Below are 23919 nucleotides of genomic sequence, written 5' to 3' on the forward strand. Positions count from 1 at the left end.
CCCCCCCCGCCGGCTCGGCGAAGGTTCCGGAGCTCGCGCGCGCCCCCTCCCCTCCCGACCCGCCCCCCGCCGCTGTCACTTCACCGTGCAGCTCCGGTGCGGACAGCAAAACAGCGGCAAGTAGGAATTGGGGGGGGGGGGATCCCCCCCTATAGGATGGGCAGCGGGTGGGGGGGGTGGGATGGCCATCACCTAAAGCAGCTTTAGAGCACCCCCCGGTCGTGTCGCGATGTGACAGCCGATAACGGTTGAGGGGGGGGCGTTGCGGCTGCAGGTGCGCGCTGCCCTCGTGGGGGGTATCGGCTTTTTCTTTTTTTCTTTTGGTCGTTTTTGGTCGTTTTCTTTGCGGCAGGTGGGGCTGGGGGCTGCGGCACGGGGAGGGGGGGCTGCGCTTTTTCCTTCCTTCCCCCCCCCCCCCCCCCCGCCCCCTTTGCAGCCGCGCTGTGGGGAGATGGGGGGGTGGGCTGCGTTGAAATGAAGGGTAAAAAGAAAAACAAACAAAAAAAAAAAAACCGAAAAATGGACCCATTTTGGGTAATCCGGGTGGGGGTCCGGCGCCCCATCCCCGCCCACATCCATCCTATGGATGCCCACCCATGGATATCCTCTGATACCCACCGAAGGCTTTTCATCCCCCTCCCCCCTTTTTTTTTTCTTTTTCCTTTTTTTTTAACCCCATTCGGAATGCTGAAGGCGTTTCCCTTTTGCTGTTCGATTTTTTTTTTTCCCTTTATGCTCCATCAGAACCGCTCCCACCTTCCCGAAGGAGAGCAGCATGAAAATGCATTTCCTTTAGGGACGAGAAATAACCCAACCCAGTTACGCTTTGTTCATCCCTTCGGTTCTTGAGATGCTTCTGCTTTATGCCGGGGAGCAAAGCGAGCTGTGGACTGACCCAGCTGCAGGTTCCCGGGGAGGTAATTCACACCTGGTCAAAGCATTGGCTTTTCTCGTGGCTCTGATGGCGTGCAAAGGATGCTTGGCTGCTTCCCTCTGCGTGCCTTTGGAGGTGAAGGCTCTGGGATGGAGATGCAGGTGGGGTTTGCTTTCAGAGCCCCAGGTTGGTGCTTTGGGGCTGTCCTCCATCAGGCCCGAGTGCTGCAGGATTGGATTTTAGGGCGGATCAGTCTCGAAAGCAGAGCTTAGAATGAGAGACCTCCAGTGCTGTAGGACTGTCGTGGTTTCGTGCAGCAGAGCGAGCAGGCGTTGAGCCCTGGGAAACCTGGGCTAAATCAGACCTGCCTGTGTTAATGAGTGAAAGTGCAGGGCGTGCTTGCTGCGGTAGGAAGCCTGGAAATGAAGGCTGCTCCTCCCTGAGAGCTGCTGGTCCAGCCCTGCTGTCGCTGCTCAGCAGCAGCTGCAAGGTGCAGTCGTTGCAGAAGTGCCATCGCATGCAAAGGTGGGAGGTGGGCTGGGCGGGGGGAGCTGTGCCAGGAGGGCAGGTGGCACTGCGGATCAGATGGGGACTTTTGTTCTTCATCAGCTGGGATTAGCTGGGATGAAGGCAGAAGCGGCAGGACTCGCGTGTGCCCCTCTGGAGCTCCCCAGGAGGGGCTGCAGGTGACAAATGCAGCGTTGGGGCTGCGAGCCTGGAGTATGGGCTTGGCTCTGCACACGTGTGGGCTTTTGTCTCTCCCTCCCTCGTTGCTCACCCTTTTAAAATACTGCTTGAAGTAATTATGATGCTAATTTAGGCTTCCTCCGCTACATTGTTTCCTCCTGTGGACCCGGGCAGCCTTGTTGCTCCGTTCTGTGCCCTCTGTGCTGAACAAACCACGGTTCCAGCAGCACCCAGGTGGGATGAGCGGATGGATTTCTTGCTGTCCTGAGCAGCAGTGCTGCAGCTTTCCTTATTTTCCTTCCTGAAACCCACGGGGCAGCAGGTCTGTGCTCTGTTGTCCAGGAGAGCACTCCTCCCAGGATGAAAATGCTGCCTTTCCCATGCTGATGCTGGATGCACTTAGGGACACCTGATGCAGCTGTAAGGTGGCTGTCCTCTGGTGCTCCTCTGCCTCCTTTCAGAGCACCCTCTATTCCACCATGCCTGTTGCATCCTCATCCTCTCCCATTTGGGATTTGGCCAGCCAGGAACGAGAGCAGAAAGCCACGTTTCAGATGATTTGGAGATGGAACCTCTGCCATTTCTTGTGGCAGCCTGTGCCCCTCAGCACAGGGGTACCAAACTGCCCCAATGCTTCCAGCTGCACCAGGGTGTGTGCCTGGCATCACTGCTGGAGACCCTCGTGCTGCAGTGTTCAGCCTTCCATACGCATCCCTTTGGGTTTGCAGTGTGCTGAGAATTGGATCAGGGAGCAGCGTCTGCAGGGAGGTGCCCGGGATGGCTGTTCCCTTGTTTCCCAACAGGATTGCTATTGTGAAGCTTGAGGAAAGCTTTGGGTTTGTGCTGAGCAGAACGAAGGTATTCTGCCAACCCCCTGCGCCACTGAGGCTTGGCTGTTGGGAGGGCTGCTAATTTCTCTGTAGCAACCTAACAGCACTCTGACACTTGATGAATTGGTCGAGAAAGAATCAGGGCGCTGGCTGCTGCCCAGCTCCCAGTATTTCCCAGTTTGCTTTGCCCAGTATTTCCCAGTTTGCTTTGCCTTGTGTGCCTGCTCCTCAGCCAGGTGGATGGGAGTGCTGGGCTCAGCACCTTCCCTGCTGCCAGAAGCACTGCTGATGTGCTGGGAGAAAGGCAGCAGCTCCCAATGGATCTCTTCATTGCATTGCAATGCCATCTACGTGGCTTTCTAGGTTTTTCTGCCCCTCCAGCAGTCCCTCCTCCCCCTCCAGGTTAACCGTGGTGTTTGGGCTCAAGGCATGCTGGCTCTGTCCCTGGGGTTTGCAGGCACAGCCCTGCAGCACCAACATGCAGGTTGCTGGCAGGGCCCTCCCTGCCCGTGGAGACAGAAAAGAAAGGGAGGAAACTGCAGCAGTCACAGGAGCTGGATTGCTAATCCACGCAGAGCAATGCAGGGATGTCCCCGTTCATCTCCCAGCGGTGCTGCATGGAGCTCTGGGATCCGTGGCAGGCAGCCTGCTGTGCCTCACTGACCTGCGCTGCCACCCCTTGCTGTCTGTTCTGTGCAGCCCTCCATCCCAAGCAGTCTTTTGCAGACAGCCTTGGGTTTTGGTGGTTGGAGCACCGTGGCCCTTCAGGAAACCTCGTGTGCTCCTTTTCGAGATGAGCAGAGGGATCTTGAGGGATGGAATGTGGCAGGAGGGGCCTCCATGTGCGAGCTGGAGCTTTGTTTCGCGCTGAGATCGGCTGGTTGTGAGCTGCTTCTGGCTGCAAGTGCCTGCAGAAAACATCCTGGAGGTTGGAAGAGATGTTTGTGCCTTTGGGCTCGAGTGGATTTCCTTTGCAAGTCGAATGAGACTGAGAGCTGCCCACTGGGCTGCTGTGGGTGCTGTGCTGATGGGCCTGTAGCCAGAGCTGTGCTCTGAAGGGGCAGGTGAGGTTCTGCAGCGAGCTCTGCTGTTCATGGAAGAGCCTCAGCATTTAGCAGAGGGTGACAAAACCACCCGTGTTCGTGGCTTTGGGTGATGTGCGTGCCTTGAAGCTCTGCTCGGTGCTGGGGAGCCCCTTGCTGCGTGGCTCCCAGCGGCTCCTGGCCTGGGCTGGATGCCTGGAAGCACCTGCTGGAATTTCGGATGGATTTCATCACTGCTGAAGTCACCAGCTGCAAAGTGAAATCCCTCGAGCTGCTCAGATCTAAGGAAGCCTCTTCTGTGAGCCTCGAATCGGGGTCCAGCTCAGCACTGTGTGTGTTCATGCTGGCCTGGAGGTCTGTTTGCATGGCACTGTCTTCATTGCAAAGAAGCGCTGGGGATGCACTTCTGAAGCTGAGAACGGAGAAGTTGGGGGTGTTCAGGGCGGTGAGGTTCTTTCCTGCATTTCTCCTCGTGTCTGATCCAAGCTGAGATCCTGGCTGCGCTGGCACGGCTCTGCTGTGAAGGTGTGTCAGCTCTGTGGTCCACAAGCAGCTCTGCTCCTTCTTTCTCTCGAATGCTCCTTCCTGAGAGCTCCCTGGTGCAGAACACATCTGGCCAGCTGTGCACGTTGTCAGCTGAGCACATCTGGCCAAGTGGAAATGTCAGGCAGTGAGCAAAGCGATGGGGAAGAGATTCCTCACCTGCTGTGATGTGGTTCAGTGGGGATGCTGAGCACTGGGACAGCGTGAGCTCTCAGCAGGGATGCAATGAGATGGATGTGGAATGGGGGGTGAGAAGAGGGCCAGGGAGGTGAAATGAAGTCAGCTGGGGTCTGAGGAGGGATGAACCTCCTCGCCTCTCCCTTGATCCCCATTGCCCGGAGGTGCAATAGCTGTGGGTATGGGGGCCCCTGGAGGCCTTGAGGTGATGGGCAGCACATCTGTATGGCTGTGCTGAGCTTCTGATGGCAGAATGGCCCTGTGCTGGTTTGCAGAACTGAAGGCGAGTTGTGCACGGTGCAGTTAGCATGAAGTCAGAGTGATCTGGGGGGAGGAGGGTGCAGGAAGGGGCTCTCCAGCAGCGCAGGTATCCCAGCAGGGAAAGCTGCCCAGAGCTCCATCTGTAGCTTTGCATCCCCTGCAGCTCAGGGCTGTGTTTCGTTGCAGCTGGCAGGAGGAGCCTTTGCTGTAAAAACACACCTTTTCTCTGCAAACTGACCTCACTGTGGGGTGGTCAGAAGCAAAGAAAACGATGCAGAGCTGCAGGTAGGGCTCAGGTTCCATTCTCAGTGCTGACTCAATGCAAAGTGCTGACTGCCCTGGGCAGGTGCTGAGTGTTTCATTACCCTTCCTCTGCAAATCCTGCACACGATGGGATGAGCGCTGCTGGGCCGTGGTTACCTTTGTGGGTTGAGGGCTGTGATGGAGCTGGGTTGCACAGCTGTGTCACGCAGTGTGAGTGAGCCCAGGGCTGGGATTTATCCAAAGGCAGAAGTGCCTTTTGTGGTTCACTTTCTGCTCATCCTGACTTGGAATTCAGGGTTATTTACCCCAGTGAGTTGGGTGCTGTGAAGTTGCTTCTTGACATGGCTTTCACCTGCTGCATGACAGAGGGTGCTGCCTGCAGGGGTTTGTAGCAGTGGCTTTTACCAACGGGCAGATATCTCCAAATCAGGCAGAGAACTCCATGCTTTCCCTTGGCTTTGTATGGCGTGGCAATGGGAAGCCTGGTGGGCACATGGAAGTGGTAAATGCTGCTGCTGGGGATCAAGTGAACCCTCCAGCAACATACATGCATGCTGTCCCTTTGCCTTCTTCCCCAGCCATCTTCCCTGTTCCTGTCCTGTTTCAGACCTCACGGACAGACCCAGCCCATGCTGTGCAGTGCAGGAGCTGTGCTGGGCATGCAGGATCGCTGCCTCAGAGCTGCATCTGCACTGCTGTCAAGCTGTTGTCAGTGCACCCTTGCTGGCTGAAGGCTTTGCAGCCTGCTTTGCATGCATTTTGCCTTTTTCCTCATTCCATGCTAGCTGAATTACCTCCTCCCTTCCCTCCGGGCTACGAGAGGAAGGGAGTTACGAATACTGTGTAATGTGAAAGCCACTTCTTAATGCTTAATCTCCCAAATATGTCAGTGCTTTCATTGTGCCTAATAATAGGGTTTATTGTCACGGTTGTCTGAGGTCCCTGCTTGGCTCTGGAACGCATTTCCTCAGTTATTCTTGCTCATGGAGGGGTTTGATTCCCTGGGTCTGTGTGCTCTATCAGCATCCAGGAGCCTCTCGGTGCTTGTTTGAGGTTCTTAGTGGGAATATTTGGGGCTGTGGCTGTAGCAGTGTTGGTGCTTGGTTAAAAAGTGCCTTGCCTGCCCTCACTGGAGCAGCCTGGGTGTGATAGATGGGGAAGGCTGTGGGGTTGCAGTGGGGTTGCAGCGGCTTTGCCTTGGTCTGAGCACGAGAGCAGCATCAGCATCTTCCAGCAGCTGCTCCCTGCCTTGGTGAGGCTGACAAAGCTGCTGGTGGCTCTAGGTGTGGCCAGAGGCTTTCTGATGCTCTGCGCTCAATGTGCTGCGATAGGAAGCAGCAGGGCTGCAATTCGGGCAGCCTGGTTCCTTCCAGCCTTTGTGTTAGTGATTAGAGTCAGGCTGTGACCTTACAGAGCATGAATGGATCCCTTGTAACCAGAGACCAGGAGCAATATTATTTTAGGCAAGAAGTGAGGCTCTGAAGCAGGCTGTCCTTCACACATATCATACATGTGACAGCAGTGCTGCATTTAGAGCTGAAAGGGGATAAAACCCCGGAGCAGATTGATTGCACCTCATTTATTTTTAACAGACGTGCTGGGGGAGATTGAGCCCAAATTCCTCAGCTTGGGGCAGCCTTAAATGTGGACAATCCTGGCAGTTCATCCCTGTGGAAAGGGAGGTGGGCACACAGTGGGCCTCCAGCTCACGGCAGTGAGGATGTAAAGGATTCTGATCTTTAAACTTGCTCATCCTTTGGGCTGGGAAGGGAAATAATTGTGTCACAATTATGATAAAGGTAGAATGGAGGCAAGGCAGGTTGCTGCCTGACTGTGGATTTTGGGGTGGGGATGAGTCCTTGGAGAGCCTGCGAAGGCTGAGGGCTGTTGAGTTTCTTTCTTCTTTCCAGGGTAAGACAGCAATGTGTGAAGGCTGCGTGATTTTGTTTCCCTTTTATTTAAAGGGGAAACAATTAACTGGTGCAGTTCTCTTTGGGATGCTGGAACTGGACGTTATGGGGCCAAAGGTTTGGATGTCGGGTGGCTGGCAGTGGAGTGGGGTTGTGAGGCTGTGGAGACCGCAGCCAAGGAAACCTGTGGTTTTTTGGGTGTTCCTGCATGTGTCAGCTGCTTGCTTGCCCTGGGCTCCTCACCGTGACATAACCAAGCAGCCCTGACGCCCTCCCAGCCTCATTTTTGCCCCTGGAGCTGTAGCAGGAACCTCTCTGCTGGAAGCCACATCTGCATCGTGAACCCTTGCAGCCCTGCTGCTGTACGGCCGTGCTCCCAGGAAGGCTCTCCTCGGCTTCTTCCCTAGGATGGGCTTTCTGTCACTGCAGAGCGATGCCAGCCATGGTGCCGTGGCAGTAGCTGGAGCAGATGGTGCTGCTGTCATCGTTTTAATTTCTAGCCATGTGTTGAAATAGCTCAAAATAACTTCAGAAACGGAGACCCAGCCCAAGATTGTTTGAATGTTTCTTTTGCCCTCAGAAAATCTACAGTGTGCGTCCGCAGCACCTTCCTGCTTCTGTCCTGTCTGCTCTGATGAGGATCGTTCACACTGATAGGCTGGAGCTGTGTCACGGAGCATCTTTTGTATTTAATGTCTTCATTACCGTGGCAGCTTGATTATTCAGAGAGCTCCTGCATAGGCTGTTCTGTCAGCGCTGTGAAATCAAAGGAAGAGAAGGGGCTGAGATCAAAGTGAGCGACAAACGCGTTCCTTGTGCCACAGCAGCAGGGCTGCAGGAAGGGGCTGTGGGTGCAGCTGGTGCTGCCTCCCCTGCTTCCCTTTGCATCTCCAGGGTGAGATGATGCACGATCCGTGGCACTGAGTTGCTGGGCTGTGTTGTGGCTGGGGTAGGAGGCATCCACGTGTAGCCAGAGCTCCAAACGCACCGGCAGGTGAGCACAGTCCTGTCTCATTAAGCCATGGGGCTTCTGGCTGTGCACCGCTCCCCTGCGCTCAGGGTCGGCGTTGCTGCAGCCCAGCACCGAAGGCAGCGGCGCCGTCAGCTCAGCATGCAGTGGGGCAGGGAGCTGCTGTGCAGGATGTTCCCTGCTGGCTCTGAGGCCAGCTGGTGCGAGCAGCTCCTGCACAGTGCAGCGTGGAGCTCTTCCGAAGGCAGCCTGTGTCCCTGAGGGCTCTGTGCATTGCAGCAGCGGAGAAAGGAAGGGAGGTGGCTGAGCGCCGCGGGGAATCCTGGCTTCCCTTCTTACCGTTGATTCTATTTTTCCCCCACTTAAATGCAGAACATTTAACGTGAGCTCAGTGCTGATGGTCTGCGTGCTGTTGGATGGCTCAGGGCTGTGCTCCATCCTGCACCGGGCTTCAGACATCTCTCTGAGCCTGTGGCTACAGCAAATGGATGCTGCTGTATGCGTGCCACTACAGAAACCAAATCAGCAGTCGTCTCTGCTGGGTCCTACAGCACATGGCTGTGCTGCAAAGCACTAAGATGGAGACGGTGCTCCAGGAGAGCTGATGTGGAGGTGAGAGCAGAGCTGTTTGCTCAGTGGCCAGGAATACCTTAACCCAGCCAGCCTGGGGGTGTGCATCACCCCTTGGATGGGCTGGCTTGTGCTGCAGCTCTGCCCAGGAGAGGTGAGACTGCTCAGTGCCCTCTCACATGCAGGAAAGGGAGCGAGCCATGGTCTGTTCTGTGCCCTGCGATGTGTTGTGGTGCTTGCTGGTGCATGAAATAAACACTGTCAGTTTGCTTCTAACCTCACATTAAGGAGGAGGATTGTGATAACCGTGAGAAACCACTGGCTGTGCTAACCGTCCTGCAAACATCGCCGAGCAGATGAGCCCTGCCAGGCTCCTTGTGCCACTGGCTGCAGTGTGGCAGGGATCTTACATGGCTTCCTGTCTCGGGAGCTGCATTTCAATTGCTCTGTGTGAGCCATGGAGCAGCGTGCAGCAGCTGGCAGTTAAGGGCTGGATGCATGGGATGGTTGGATGCATGGGATGGCTGGATGCATGGCTGGATGCATGGGATGGCTGGATGCATGGCTGGCTGGATGCATGGCTGGATGCATGTTTTCCTTCAGGCAGTGCAGTCTGCACTCAGAAAAGTGTTTTCCTCCTCCCCACGGTGTGATTTGCCCACCAATGTAAAGGGGACTGCTGATGGAGGCAGAACGCTGCCGTGCCACTGACTGTCTTAACTCCTAGAGCTGCTCTTTCCTGTTCTCCCTCTCCCCATCCATGCACACCCCGGTGTTTCTTTTCTCCCATAGCTGGAAAGCAATCTAAGGCCACACTGTTGTGGGCTCAGCATTGTTGTCACACGGTGGCACAGCGCAGGATGGCACACATGATGCATTGGTGACAAAACACACTGGTCTGATGTCTGAGCCACCATCTCCTCCTGCGTTATGAGCTCATGGGTTCCTTTGCTCATCCGCCACGTGCAGCCCCTCCAAACCACACCTCTGCTCACAGCAGGGCCTCAGAAGGGCAGTGCAGGGGAAATTTGGGGCTGCCCCTGTTCCTTGTTCTCAGACAGAAGGCTGTGAGCCCGCCTTGAAGCCTGCAGGAGATGCTCTGATTTCCAGCAGGTTTGGCTGAGCGGGGATGGGAAGAGTCAAAGAGAATTAGCTGCTAAATAAGATCTTCTGCCTTCTCTTTGATCCGCTCTACATGTTCAACTGCTTAAAGGCTTCCCAAGAAAGGATTTTGGTGGAGGAAGAGTTTATCTGCCCGTAGACCATCTCATAGCTCTGAAAGGCACGACGGCAAGATAGTCTAGCAGGGGGCAGGGAAGAAATCCAAAGGTAGCCCAGTAAATCTCTGCTAAAGAGGCTTCCCTTCCTCCACCTCACGAAGCAGATAGGGCAGGCTCCAAAACTCCTGTTGCTTCCTTTTTTGCTGCTGTGTAAGCCCCTCTGATCGGAGCTTTAAGCTGGCTGCAGTCAGTGGGTTTGGGGACGGCCTGAGCTCTGCATGGCGGTGCTGTGCAGCTCCAACACCTGGCTGCGCTGTGCTCACCCTGTGCTCCTCCTGGCTGTGCGCAGAGGAAGGGCTGCAGGGCATTGCATTCTGCTTGGTCAGCTGGATCAGGGGGAAGAAGAGAGGTAGGAGGGGGTGAAAGATGTGGGAAGGATGGCAGCAAAGCGGTGGGTTGGTGCGTGGTTTTGGGTGAGGCAATTGATGCAAGGCGTAGCCTTAATATTCCTGTAATGCAAACGCTGCTTGCAGTTCCCTGCAGGTTCCAGTTTGCAGGGCTGTGCTGTTGGGGCAGACAGAAGCGCTGCTGTCCCCCAGGAGCTGCTGCTCTCACTGCTCAGGGTGGGCTCGGATAATCTGCCCTCCTAATGGCCACCCAGTGAGGAGGCAGCTGCTGAGCTGGCCCTAAGCTGATTTGGGATGGCAAATTCTGTTAGTTTAATTCTCAGCAGTGCTGAGGAACTTGCCAGCACGTGAGCATCCCTTGGCTTTTCTCTTGCAGCAAGCTTGCCCTGGCGACCTGAGCCAGCTGGTGAGGGCGTGCAGTGCTCTGAGCTGGGACAGTTGGGTTTGTAAGGGATACGCACTGACCGTTCTTGTGTCTCCAGACCCAACTTTGCTATTCCTTTTTAATGCTGTTTCGTAAAGAATCGTAACCTCTCATTGCTTAGGATTTGCCCTCAGTGCTATGGCCCTCCCTTTGCATCTCCTTTCCAGAGCTGCCGCTGTGGAGCATTCATTGCCTGGTCTTGGTAACCCAGGAAAGGTGTTCCAGGCCTCCAAGGACTCAGTAGCACGGGTTAAAGGTGAGCAACAAGGAACAAAAAGCATCTGTGAAATGATCCCTTGTGCAGCTCCCTCCTGCTCTTCTGAGAAGAGTTTGGCTTTGAACACGAAGGAAGTTTCCTCGCTCCTGCCTTGCTGTGGTTTCTCATCTCGCTCCCTGTTAGGCAGTGCTTGTGCATCACTGTCCAAATTCCTTCATCTGTCAGCTCCTCGGAAGCACAAAGTGCACGGAGGAGATGAGAAGGAAGCCGCTTATGAATTATGAAGAGCCTTTCAGGCTGATGCTCTTTCACGGGGCTGCCGCTCCGTTTTAATTGAGTAACTCAAATGAAGAAGAAAAAGAATCCTGTTTGTGTTTGATCACCTTTCAGCGGTAACTCGTGTTTGTTGCTTCCCTTTTCAAGTAACGCGGGCGTTTGCCACCCTTGCAGGTGAAATAATGGAGAAGGAAGGAGCTGAGCAGGAGCTGGGATGCAGCTGCTCCCCTTTGTGCTTGCTGGGAGAGCTGGAGCTGCTCGGCTGCACCCAGGGATGTGCACCAAAGCGTGCAAACACAGCCTGCATCTCTCCAAGCACTGCAGAAATTCCTGCTCCCTCTGTTTTCCTCCCATAACAGCCCCCAGTCTGTGGTTTATTTGGGGATTTGTAGCCCGTGTGAATCGAGGCATCAGTTCCCAGGCTCGTGATCCCAGCAGCTGTGCTGTGGGCTGCAGCCCCATATCTGTGCAGAGCTGGCAGGGTGAGCTGGTGCTGGGCTGCTTGCTGGGGCTGCACACAGCTCGCAGGGCAGCTCAGCCCCTGGCACCAGAAGCGTTTTGGTGCTGCTCCTTTGTGATGTCATCTGTCACAGACAGAGGACTGAGCTGAGGCACAGCTGTGTGATCCCCAGCATCTGCTTTCCTCCTCTGAGCCTCCAGGCTGCTGTCAGTAGGGTACGTTGTTTTCAGTCCTGCTTTTACTTACCTGTCATTGCAGGGAATCCTTGCACTGAGGCGTGAAGAGTTTGGAGGCTTCATTTGGGACCTCAGCCTTCTCAGGGGGAGAGCACAGCGTGTGGCTTGCAGGAGTTTGGCTGCAGCAGCAGAATGAGGGCTCTGCAAGCTGTTGTGCTGGGTGGTGACACGACCTGATGGCCCTGCAGGGACTTCGGCACCAGATCCTGCAGCCTTGGGTTCTGGGTTTGGCTCTTAGGGGCACCAAGCAAGAAAATGTGCTGCTGGATGAGAGAAGTTCCTTTCAGACACCTGTGCCCTATAAACAGGGCTTCGGTGTGCTCTAACCTGTGAACTTAAATATGTCATAGAATGGATGGCAGAATGGTTGGGTTGGAAGGGACCTTAAAGCCCACCCAGTCCCAACCCCTTGCCGTGGGCTGGGTGCCCCCCAGCAGCTCAGGGCCCATCCATGACTGTGGGCATCTCCAGGGATGGAGCATCCCAGCGGTGCCAGAGCTTCGCCGTCCTCTGTGTGATGAAAATTACTCTTTTTCCTCTTTAAATATCTTCTGGGTTTTGAAAGCTGTCAGCTCGCTCCCTGACCGCAGCTCAGTGATGCCTGCAGCTCTAAGGGCTCGCTTCATCTCCCTTCAGACTCCTCCTGGTGGTCCTGCAGACTTTGGGCTCTTTGGGGTGGCAGTGTCTTCTGCAGCTGTTTTGTCATCTTGCTGCTGACACTTTGCACAGCAGAAACCTGCAGGGACCATGCTGGCTCAGGCTGAGCCACGAAATGCCATTGAGGTGCAGTGAGAGTCACTCCTGGTTCCCTGAGCTGTGCTGTGTGTCACTCCATCCCGAGCACACCAGTGTGGCACTGGGACAGCACTGCTCGACTCCCAGTGCTGCTGTGTTTCCTGCATCACTGGGAAGCAGCTCCAAGCCTGGGCTGCTCCTCTTAGCACTGATGCCCATAGCAGAGAAGGTGCCTTCAGTGTGGGGACGGCCGTGGTTCAACTCATCCCTTGGGTTTTGGCCGAGGGACCCGACTGGGCTGCACGTCTGGGTAAATGGTGCTGGTGGGCTGAGCTCAGATGTCTGGCAGTAAGAGCTGTGCCCCCATGGGAAGCGTGGGGCCGGAGGGGCTGTTAACACCAGGCTGGGCTGCTGCTTCTTAGATAGGGTCCCTGTTTGGTGGGGATGGTTGTGCTGGCAGGGATAAGGCTCTTAGCAGGGCTCTGTGCTTTATCTCACGCAGGGCGTGCTGCTGGTTTATCTCTGTGGCTCTCCTTGGTGGAGTTACTCATTCCCAAACCGTTGCTTCGAGGCACGGCTGTTCCTACAGGTTTTTGGAACATCTTTTCCCCTTCTTGCTGTTTTCCCCCAGGAGGGATTTCCTCCTCCTCCACTTGAGGAGCAGAAGGAGCATCATCTCAGACGTTGTTTGTAATTCACAGTTGCTCAGATGTGCAATTTTCAGACCATCTTTCTTTAAAATAAGCAGTTTTAATAAGCTTTAACTTTCATTGCATCATGAATCCTTCATAGAGCAAAAAACCCACAGCAGAGCTGGGACTTCCCCCCCCGCAATAAGAAGTGCTTTGTGGCTGAGCCCTTCAGTTTTGCTTCATGGTTCCAGCAGGACGGATCTGTCCCAAAATTGTGTGCATCACCCCCAGGTTCTGAGTTGCTGTCAGGAGTGCTTTTAGCTACCGCGGATGAGAAATAAAGAGGGGGAGAATGGACTCCAGCATCCATCAGAGAGGCGTAAAACGTCTTTATGGTGGTGAATATGACTGCATGATGATATGGGCTGTGTGTTTCAAACCCAGCTGGGAGAGCTTTGCAGCTAAGAGGTAATGGCGCTGCTGGCTCGCTTGGCCTCCCCCCCTGGACCTCTTGGTGTCATTTATTTACCTCTCTGTTGTGTTGAAGTTTCATCTGCCTTGTAATGGTTCTCAATCTCAGCCCTTGCAGGGAGAGCCTCTTTCCATCCTGCTGCCCTGCAGGCACGGCACGAGGCCGTCCAGCCCCATGGGAGACACTGCTGCTCCCCAAAGTCCTGCTGTCCAAATGGATGCATGTCTGCACCCTGCAGCTCTCAGGGGATGTCTGGGTGCTTTATCCCTCGGTTCTTTGTGCCTTCAGGCGATGCCTTTTTCCTTCTGACACAACAGGCAGCTCTTCTCTCATCTCTGAAACATTAATGGCTGTATCCTCCCGAGCCCATCCTCGCTCCTGCAGCTCCTGCCATGCGTGGAGCTCAGGTGGAGCGGGGCTGCCTGTGCCCAGCTGTGAGCAGAACAGCATTAAAGGCCTTTTTGCAGAGCGATGGTGAGACCAGCCAGTTCTCTGACAACCACCCCAACGTTTCCTGGTGTCAAAAAGCCAGCAGCACCAGCAGTGAGCATTGCGAGAGCTGGCACTGCAGGCGTGCAGCTCCGTGGCCTTTGCTGAATCACTGCTGGCTGCTGCCGTGCCAGGGCTGCACAGATGCTAAATGCTGAGCTGGGAGGAGCAGTGGAACATCTTGAGCTGAGCTGAACGCTGTGCCCAGAACGGGCAGCTGAGCCCTAGGCTGGGAATGTGAGCTGGATGTGGAGCCAGCAGTCCTGTCTGGATGGTGGCCCAGGAAATTCTTGTCCAGAGGCAGGAAAGCACAAAATGCAACTTTCCGGGCAAACTGGGAGAGGCTCTGATTGCTCTTATCCAAAAACTGGACTGGGGGAGGTAGGAGAGGAGGCAACGTAAGGAAGAAGTGAGCATCATTTAAGGCAGCACTCAGATGAGTGGATGCTCTGCCTCTGGGTCAGCAGCTTGAAATAAAGGTTCGTGAGTGCCTGTGGGTGTGTGGTGAGCTGGGCTGGGCTGGGAAGGCTTTTAGGGACCAGCAGAAGGGAAAGGGGTCAGGATGGCTTCTGCTGTCTGCATTTTCCTGCTGACAGACAGGGCGGCACGTGGGGAAACTGCTGTGTATCCCAGGTCTGCCTTTGGGATAGAAAGCTTGCTCCTGTACCTTCTGCACACCAGGCAGCACATTCACACTCACATATTTCATGCTCAACTTGCTTTTATGCTCCATACGCTCAACTAACATCACATTTCTGTATTTCAGTGCTAACCACCCTTGTAAACAGCACCACAGTGGAGCCAAATGAGACCAGGATATCATCCATGTGATCATTGGAGCCTTGGGAGGAGGGCAGCCAGATGCCCATAGGGATGGCTGCTTTGGTGGGCAGCCTCCCACCCCCCCAAGGTTTTGACCAAAAGTTGTCACCTCCTTCCTTCTTACTTCATACCTTTGCTTTTGTGAGTGACTTCCTTTGGTGGCAAGTTCTCACGCTTCCTTGGTGCAGTTCTGTCAGAGCTTTGTGGCTGTCAAAGGCAGAGATGAAATGGTCCAGTCATCTTCCTAAGGCTTAAAAAAGCTGGGCAGGAGATCTGGTTACTGGCATTTGAGCTTCTCTTGCTTAGTTCCATATATCCCGTTAATTTATTGCCAGCAAACAAAACCACGTGAGTTTGCTTCCTTGCTTGCGGTGACCTGAGCCTCACTGCTGCATCCATTTGCTCCTGACGGTCATGGCAAGCACACAGTTACACTAATAGCCCGTTATTAATCACTGCCAGGGGCTGTAATTATATCAGCTATTAGGAAGTCAACTAAAATCCACGTCTGTCCAATCAGCGTGGAGAATAAGGAGAGGCACGGCGCCTGCAGGCTGTGTTTGCTGTTGGGTTCACTTCCTTTAGCACTTGGGAAAGCCCTGGTTTGCTGTGTGAGCATTTTGCACTGCCCTCTGCTCGTGGGTGCTCCTGGTGGATCTGGGGGCACCGGATGCTCTGGGGAAACCCAGTAGGCAGTGTGCATCCTGAGCTTCCCTGTACGCAGCGGTGGGATTTGGGGGCTCATCAGGAAAAGGAGACAAAGCAGCTCCCTTCTTGCTGTGGCTGAACATGGAACACACCAACAAGGCTCCAGGATTTGCCTGATACTGATTGCTTTTGTTTCCTCCTTCAGGTAACTTGGCTGCAAGATGGCAGAACCACACCAGGATGTCACCGTGGTGGAGGACCAGGAGAGGCAGCACGTCCCCTCAGGTGAGCACCTCCAGGAGGAGACAGTGCAGGGGACAAGAGCGACCCAGGCAGGGGGAGCAGAGCCCTGGGGGCAGCCAGGAGGAGATGCTGTGTGTGTGTGTATGGAAGGTTCCTGCATAGCAGCTTGCTGCAGGCAGTAAGCATTGGGTGGCCCACAGGGTGCTCTGATGCTCCTGAATGAAGGAGGATGCTGCTGTGTGATATGGTTGCCTAGCAGAGCACAGATCCCGTGCTGTCTCGAGCAGTTCTGATCTTACTGCTGCAGCTTGGCACGTCCATGCTTTTGTGTTCACTCCTCAGTTTGCTATTAAAACACAGCACTGCTTTTGTTTTGAGACACGGCTCGAGGATGCTGCTTGCTGCCTGCTTTTCTCACCTGCACAAGGCTGAGCAGAGAGTTCTGGGAGCCATGCAAGAGTCTTTTATCCCACATTTCAGACCTGCATTTCTCCAGAAGCCTTTCCTTTCTCATCCCACCACGCTGCACAGTTGAGCTTGGAAACCCACACAGCCCCAGCACACTTGGTGGGACTCACTCTTGGCTATGATTCATATAAACACCATCTTGATTTTATTTTCTTGAAGGGCTTTGGACACAGCTTCCACCAAACCAGACCAGTGGGTTATCTCAGCCGAGGAGAGAATCCATGGCATCCATTCATCGTGGGTCGTGTGATGCATTTCAGGCTGATAGCTTCTCTCAGCTCGTAGCCTCATCTTTGCACATCACAGGGATTTCACTTTTATTAGTTTGAAGCTTCTTTTCCGAGTCATTTTCTCCAGCTTTCGTTGTATTATTTCATTTGGTCAGCCTCTTTGCAAAGAAGAGACTTGTGCTTTTTGCTGTACTCTTCCAAAAGATGACTTTGGCCCCAGCCTGGCGTTGTGCCTTATGCACTGCACAAAGAACTTGCTGGTTTGCAGTGAGGAGAATGAATAAATACATCATGGGAGCGCTCAGCAGCAGCTCTGGGAGAGAGTCTGATGGCTCTAGGAATGGCAGAGGGGACAGCAGTGACTCAGACGTTCATCTTCCCTGCTTTCTGTTGCTGAGATCTCCTTTCCTGCTTCTGCCATTCTCTGCTGTGTGCTTCCCTGGGTTTTTCTTTTGGCTCCTGCTTGTTCTTTTTGGCGATGGCACCGATGCTTTTGGTTGGCATTTTCACGCTTTGCTTGCTTATCAGTTCAGGGGTTTTATGCTCTCCAGTGGACCTGGGCCGTTAGAGGTTTGTAACTCATCGCCAAGGACCTGTTCTAAGTATTTGTTTTCCAGGCTATCCCCTTCAGATTCCAGTCGATGACGGATCGGATGAGCCTGTTTCTGAAACCTCTGACGCTAAGAGCACCCCAACTACAGAAGGTGGGAGCTCTTTGTCTTACTGCTTTGAAACCGTGATGGTTGGGGTCGTGCTAAACCTTGCCGAGAGCCTCGTGCCACGTTCTGCTGGGCTTTCTCAGGAGCGTTGGTGCTCTTGGGTGAGAGCTCTTCGTTAGGCTCATCACAAGTGAGGTTTTCACTCTGCAGAATGAGAGGATTGGCTTTAAAGGTGGAGAGTGGGTCGGAAGGCCGGAGATGGAGATGCGAAGTGGTGCTTGGAGCTCAGCAAGTCTCTTGCAGGTTGTTTCCTTCTCACACAGTGACCTCAGGGTCCAGTTAGCTCAGTGCAGCCAGGAGCAGTCCCACATCGCCCGCAGGTTTGCATCACTGTGCGCCATCAGAATACTGCCTGCCCATCCTGCTCTGTGTTCCCTGTTGGAGTCAGGTGGAGCTCTTTTTGTGTTCCCTCTGTACTGATATGTTCATTCACACAGCACGATTTGTGCTGCAATGGTGAGATGGATGGAGTCTGTATGTACAGCTTTGAGTTGATGCAGAAGTCCTGTGGGTCAGGTCAGGGCATTTCTGTGCTGCTTCACTGGAAGAAATCTAGTTTGGAAGTAATCTAGAGACTTGCCTGTTGTTTTAATGAACTGCACTGTTTCTCTGGCTGCTTTAATCCCAACTGGCTGCCTCTTGGTGGCTGCGGGTAAAGGCATTGGCTTGCAAAATGTATCTAAAATTTAAAAGGATGGAGATATTGAGCAGTTCCAACCCTGCCCTGCTGGAGATGGAGGCTGACAGTGATCTCATGCAGAGCAGCTACATGAGAGATGTGTGCTTGCTGTGGGGGCAGCTCACTGTGTCCCCAAGGACCAGCTTTGCTGCGTCCTGCTCGCTTGTCTCCCTCCACAAGCACTGGCTCAAGGGAGGGAGATGGGTGCTGCTCTGAGCAAAACCAGCCTTGGGAGCATCCTGACCTCCCCAGGGTTTTGCCACTTGCTGGCTGTGTGAAAGCTGCATTGTTTTTCAGATGCCACAGCACCTTTAGTAGAGGAAGGAGACCAAGAGGATCAGCACGGGGAGATCCCAGAAGGAACCACAGGTGAGGGAGACCGAGGTGCAGCTTCATCTCTTGATACAGATAGAGCAGAGAGCTGGACTGGTTGGTGCTGAGCAGTAACGCTGCAGAACCTTTCGCAGGCGTGCTTCGCTCCTCGTGCTTGCTTCCTTCTTCTGATGCAATTCCTTGCTTACTGCTGTCCTCTTGCCTTCCCCAGCCTGGGGGACACTCGCAGCCTTTTCTTCTCTCTTCCTCAGCTCCTCATCTGCCAGTCTTTCTCTCCGTGGTGGCTTTGCCTCACGTCTCCAGGCAAAGTGCTTTCCTGCAGAGCCTGCCCATCTCTGCAGCACCTCGCTGCTCCTCTCCCGGGCATTCTCTCTCAGCCCACACAGTTGTCTTTGGAGAGGCAGGTGGAAGCCAGACCACTGCAGCACTTCTCGGGCTGCCAGCACGTTTTGGAGATCGTGCAGAGGAAGCCAAGTGGCTCCTTCAGGACCTCTGCACCTGGGCCTGCTTTTGCAGGGAGGAATGGGGGTCTTTCAGAGTTAGAAGGGATTGATGTGCAGCAGAGCCGTGCAGAGCAGGGCAGGAGCTCCTCGGACAGTCAGGTGTGGCTGTGAACAGTGAGCACGTGGGCCCTGTGTGGTGGCTGCTGGGTTATCCTGGAAACATCAGGCAGGTTTTGGGAAAGGCAGTGTGGTAGAATGGGCTTCTGCCAGCACCCAAACGCTAACACAAGCCCACAGCTCTGCAAGCACTGGGTTTGTTACACACCCAGGTTAGCTGGCAGCAAATAGCCCAGGAAGAGCTCATGGCAGTCAGCTGGAGAGAAGACACGGATGAGGTAGAGCTCAGGTAAGAGACATGGATACGAATGCTGCCAGCTTGGCAGGAGTAGAAGAGGAAACGTAAATCCCCAAATTTCCGTGCTCAGTGCTCAGGTTTCTGCGTGTCTGTCTGAAGGAGCTTGTGCTGACTTGCCAGCTGATGAAACACGTTGGTACAGCAGCTGTCGGATAAATCTAATGGGACCCAGCATTAACACAGCTTGATTGCCTTTCTGATACTGCCCTGCTCGTAACACAGCCGCGATGGGCAGAATCAGCAAGGAGGTAAAGGCATTCTCCAGAAGCGTGCTTAAACTTAATTCTCGTGTTCTGATGATGTTTTTTCCATTCTCCTTCTGAACTGGGACCAGCTGAAGAGGCGGGCATAGGAGCCACCCCCAGCCTGGAGGACCACGCTGCAGGAGATGCTGCTCAAGGTTGGTCAGACTGCTGTCGCTGGGGTCTGGTTGCTGCTCCTGGGGGGCTTGGGAGTTTTCTTCTGTAATGCAACTGCTTTGCACCCCGTGGGCAGTTGTACAGCTCTCCCCATTGCTGGCAGGCAGGTCACACACACTTTGAATGTCCCAGCACACCCATTTCAGGCAGCTCTTCATTCATCGGTTCTCTCTCTCAGGTGGCTGAAGCACCGATGCTTGTTTGTCCAGTGGCAAAACAGAGCATCCTCCAGGCTAGAAAAGGTCATAAACAGAGCCAGGGTGGTGCAGTTAGCCAGGAGGCACTGCTGAGCATTGCATTGTAGGGTCAGCCTGGGGCCCACGTCCCACGTGAATTATCTGACTCTTAACTACTGTGTCTCATTTAGGGTGAGCTCTTTGCATCCCAGTCTCCAGGGGCGTCTGCCAATGCTAGGCAAGGTGGGCAGTCACTTCAACACAGCTGTCCTGCTCACGTCTGTATGTGACAGCACTGGTTTTGTGTGCTAGCTAGAAGGGCAGTTAAAGCCCATTTGGTAAGGAGGTTTTCTGTTCAGGTTCCTCAGGCTGCTCCTGCAGTCTCTCCTCTTCTGACTGCTGTTTGCAGTCATCCCTGCCTTTGCAGGAAGCACGCAGCTCTTTGCTTTCTCAGCTCAGAGGGAATTGAGGTCTTTGCTTTTCACACTCAGCTCAGTTACACACACTCTGCTCCCTGCAATTAAAATAAAGCATTTGATGCCTGGCTGGTGGTTCTCAAGCCAGCAGCTCTTCTGCATTCAAAATAGTGATGCTACTTAAAAGGAAATCAAGGTTGTTAGCAGGATGGGGTGAGTTATCCCTGCCGTCTGTCTGTTTCAGTCTGGTTGTAGCTGCTATTTCTCACCAGATTTTCAATGAGAGCTTTCTGTCCTGTCCTGGGATCTTTCAGCTGTCAGCTCTGGGGACGTGCAGCTCACTGCAGCTCTGAGAGAACCAATAGATGGCATTTCTGGCTTCTGACATAAATGGTTACATCTCCAAAACGGACTTCTAGCAGTGCTGCTGCTCTGTAACGATGATGAGCTCTGATGATTTGATGTGATTATTGATGCATGCCCACAGTTGTGGGTATCTCATAACTGCCCACCTTCATTTCTTGTGCTGTGGGATTTGCAAAAATGATCTCTGCGGTGAAGACAGAGCACGTTAGAATGCCTTTGGAGTCTCAGCATCTTTCAGTTCAGATTTGCCCTGCTGGTGTTCTGCCAGCTCTCCCTGTGCAGCACTCAGGCCTGCGGGCAGCCCTGCAGGATGGAGTGCACATCCTTATGGGGGCAGAGGGCTTCGAGCAGTTCCCCAGTGTTCAGGGTGAGCTCTCCATTGCTCAGCACATCCCTGCTTCAGTTGGAAGAGTTTTGAGCAGAAGAGCTTCAGTTCAACCAGAATATCTGGCTTAATGCAGCACTGTGGCGTGAAATTGCCAAGCTCTGTGTCATGCTTGAGATCAGCAATGGAAAATAATTGTCTCCTTTACCCTAAAAAAAATAAGATCTGTGTTTCTGTGACCGTATGTTTTGGGTTTTAAATGTCACTCTTTCTCCTCTGCCCAAACGATGGCAGCAGTGCTGGAACACTAATTAGGCTGAGTGGGCACACAGTCCAGAGCTGCTGTGTAGTTACAGCCACGGTTTACTGACAGTCCTTCCCACCAGGGCTCTGCTGTTCAGGACACAGCAATAAGGGAGCAGACAGAGGAGTGCTGTTCCCCGGGCTCATTAGAACCAGGAATGATCTGGAGGTGGTTGGGAAGCTGGATGTGTTGCTGATTTCTGAATACCTCTAAAGCCAGCCCAGCAGGCATGGCACACGGGGACACTTCAGCCACCTCTGCTATGGGGTCCAGGCAGTGCTCTGTCTTCCCACCCCCCCGCTGCCCCCGACCCCCTTCCCAGTTCCCATGGAGGTCAGAGTTCCTTTAAAAAGCCGCTCTGTGTCTGCTGAATGGGGCAGCTCTTATTAATAGTACAGATCCCAAGTTTCTCTTCTACATGATGTGACTGACCACCTATCTGTGCTTGTGCTCACTGTTTGCCCGCGCTTCACACTCTGCGTCTTCAGCTCCAGGGGAGCCCAGCTCTCCAAAGCTGCAGCCTGGCCTTAAGGAGCACGTGGGAGGTGTGATGAAAAGGGGCAGCCAGCCCGTGGAGCAGCTGGCTGCTGTTCCTCAGGAGCCTCTTCTGCAACAAGAAACAAAGCCTGCAGCCACAGCTCCCACCAGGATCGAGGTCACTATCCCGATACCCCTGGATATGTACCAAGATGTCCGACCAGCTGAGGACAGCAGTGAGCTGTGGGATCGTGGGGGCAGAGAAGGCATTGGTGTGGATTCAGCAATGGGAAAAGAGCTGGGTGATGTGTGCGCCGTGGGGCTGGCAGGAGCAGGTGGCACTGATGCCTCCCGCACTGCAGCTGGGCCAGCTCCGTTATATGCTGGAGCCCCGCTAAAAGAAGATGCCAGCAGATGGGAAAGAGATGAGGATGAAGCTTCTCAGCAGGGTTTGCTTGGCCTGGTGGGACAGCGTGTTCCTCCAGGACCCGAAGCAACCAAAGAAGCTCTTGAAGAAGAAAGTGAGTCCAGAGATGTCCTGAGAGACACAGAGAGAGAGGCGCTCCTTGTTGAATCTGAAGCACAGAAAGCAGAAGAGGAGAGACAGCAATTGCAGGGGGAAGAGTCATACGCAGATGTCACCTCGTCTGAGCCTTCTGAGACCCGAACAGAAGGGGCAGGAGGGGATGCTGGACCCTTAAAGGAAGCAGCCAAACCCCCCGTTGGGTTAAAGGATGGCAGGGAAGACAGAGATGCTGCCGTGGAAGAGGCAGAGCTGGGTGCAGAAGGGTGCAGGACGCCCAAGAAGAAGCCTGGTGCTGCAGATAAAGCAGTCAGTCGAGTTCCTCTCCTGAAAGGTGTGTGCAGCGTTTGCCTGCCTGGAGCTCACACTGCTGGTGCATTGCTCACCACGAGGCTGCTTGAAGCAGCACTTCAGCTTGCTGCCTCCTCCTGAATTGCAGTGCTTGGGACATGGCCTGGACCTTTGCTGTGAACTGATCTACAAAGCTCTGCTGCTTCCCCCTCTCCCTCCTTTAATCTTGGATGTCTTGGCATCGTTGCCAGACCCCCATGCTTTGGTTTTGCATCCCTTGCATGGTGCTGGCGGGTTCCCAATCATGCTTTCCTTTTTTTGTTTTTTTTTTAGTTAAAATTCCTTTGGATCTTTGGGCTCCTTTACTCACACCTGGCAGCTTCCCAGAGAAGACAAATTCTGGCTGGGTGTTGTGGCATGTTGGATTGGGGCTAACCCAGCACGCTGCAGCTTGTCCCAATGGGGCGCTGCCACCTGGTTTGCATGTGTCCACTGTCCAGTCCAATAAGTCTTTGGATCAGCTTTCCTAGAGAGGAGGGAAGAACATAAGGGAGGTGGCAGTTCAGACCGAGGGAAAAGTCCCACGTGGGTCCCTTGCAGAGCACAGCTGAGGCTCTTACACAGCATCGTGCTTTGATCCCAGCTCTGGATCTGTGGGTGCTCTGATGCAATGGCTGTGTTTTGTGTTCTGCAGGGTGCTCTGTGTGTGGAGGCTCTTGGGCACAGCGCTGTGCGTGTGTCTGGGCTGGAAATCCTCCTCTGTGAGCACCTGGGCAGTCAGAGCCCTGGGTGCTGTTTGTGCAGCAGGTCTCAGTTCTGGCTGTCCGCGGTGAAGGGTTGAGCTCTTCCTTCAAAGCATGAGCATCCCTGCTGGCAGAGCAGCTCTTAGACCTCTTCCTTCTCCAAGAAGGAGCTGCTTCCCAGTTTCCAGGGACCCAGGAACATCTCAGAGGAATCTGCTCAGTGCAGCAGTGCAAATGGTGCTGCAGGACGCACAGCAAAACCTGCTGGTCTCCTGCCATGTTGTGTCCCACTTTGTGCTGTCAGGGCTGGCCTGGGGAGGAGCTCTGCCTTTCACCCCACTGCCACGTCCCCAAACCTGGCATGGCTGCTTCCATTAACCTGGAAATCCTGCTCACCCCTCCCCTCCTCTCTGGTTTGCAGCAGAGAGAAACGCGCTCTTTGCTGCATGGGGTCAATGAGGAAATTGCTGATGTAGCTTTTCCCCTCGGAGCCAAAGCTCATCACACATTTCTTATTGTTTACTACCTGAGAAAGCATCAGAAAGCTTTGCACACGTGCTGCAGGGCATCAGCATGGCTTGCTGTCGCTGTCTTCAGAGCCTGAAACCAATCGTGGGCTGGGGCTGCCTTGCCCAGGGTCACCCAGTTTCTGACTCAACAGAAGGAATTTCTTTAATTAATTCATTAACGGGATTTTTCCTTCAAAGGCTGAGACACTTTGTAGTCTCTGCAGCAGCTCTGGGGCTGTTGGGGTCGGGTCAGAGGCATCAGTGCTGCATTCATGGCATCACACGTGGGCTGACCATTGGGTTTCCAAACACTGGGGTGAAGATCAGAAGCTTTTCCTCCCAGATTAGGAAGGAATGAGCTGAGGGCTCAAAGCAGGACCTTTGTAATGAGTGCCTGACAGTACCAACGTTTCTTCCTCTCAGCTTCTCATCTCATTAGTACTGCGGCCTGAAATATTGCGAGGGCCACCGTGTGCTTGATGTGAATCAAACAGGAGAGTGGCTCAGCGTTAAGAGCCTGCAGAGCCTGAGCCAGATGGAGGGCACACAGCTGGGATGTGGTGTCAGGAGGGATGGGAAGTAAGCTGCAAAGTTAACACACTGGAGAAGAGATTTCAGACAGACCTTGGGCTCCCTGGTGCCGGTCGGTTGGGGCGTCCTTTGGTTTCAGTGT

General features: G+C 54.0%; 1 protein-coding gene across 8 annotated transcripts in view; it reads left to right on the forward strand.

Moving 5' to 3' along the window:
• The first annotated feature begins 45 nt into the window (after positions 1–45).
• Positions 46–23919, forward strand: part of MAPT (microtubule associated protein tau) — a 36187-nt gene continuing 12313 nt past the window's right edge. For 4 of the 8 annotated variants that reach the window (XM_042829599.1, XM_042829600.1, XM_042829593.1 and 1 more), the window contains exons 1-5: positions 49–120; positions 15373–15452; positions 16726–16812; positions 17804–17875; positions 19032–19097. In XM_042829599.1, coding sequence (XP_042685533.1) covers positions 15389–15452; positions 16726–16812; positions 17804–17875; positions 19032–19097 — 289 coding nt within the window. In that variant the 5' untranslated portion in view covers positions 49–120; positions 15373–15388. Of the gene's footprint in view, positions 121–10376; positions 10437–15121; positions 15236–15372; positions 15453–16725; positions 16813–17803; positions 17876–19031; positions 19098–21149; positions 22038–23919 lie in introns of those variants that run through there. The other 4 variants (XM_042829594.1, XM_042829595.1, XM_042829596.1 and 1 more) reach the window with 4 other exon arrangements.

Source organism: Centrocercus urophasianus, unplaced genomic scaffold (genome assembly GCF_019232065.1).
Source record: "Centrocercus urophasianus isolate 14NV4802_14NV808 unplaced genomic scaffold, USGS_Curo_1.0 seq_310, whole genome shotgun sequence".
In the NCBI taxonomy this organism is placed as follows: Eukaryota; Metazoa; Chordata; class Aves; order Galliformes; family Phasianidae; genus Centrocercus; species Centrocercus urophasianus.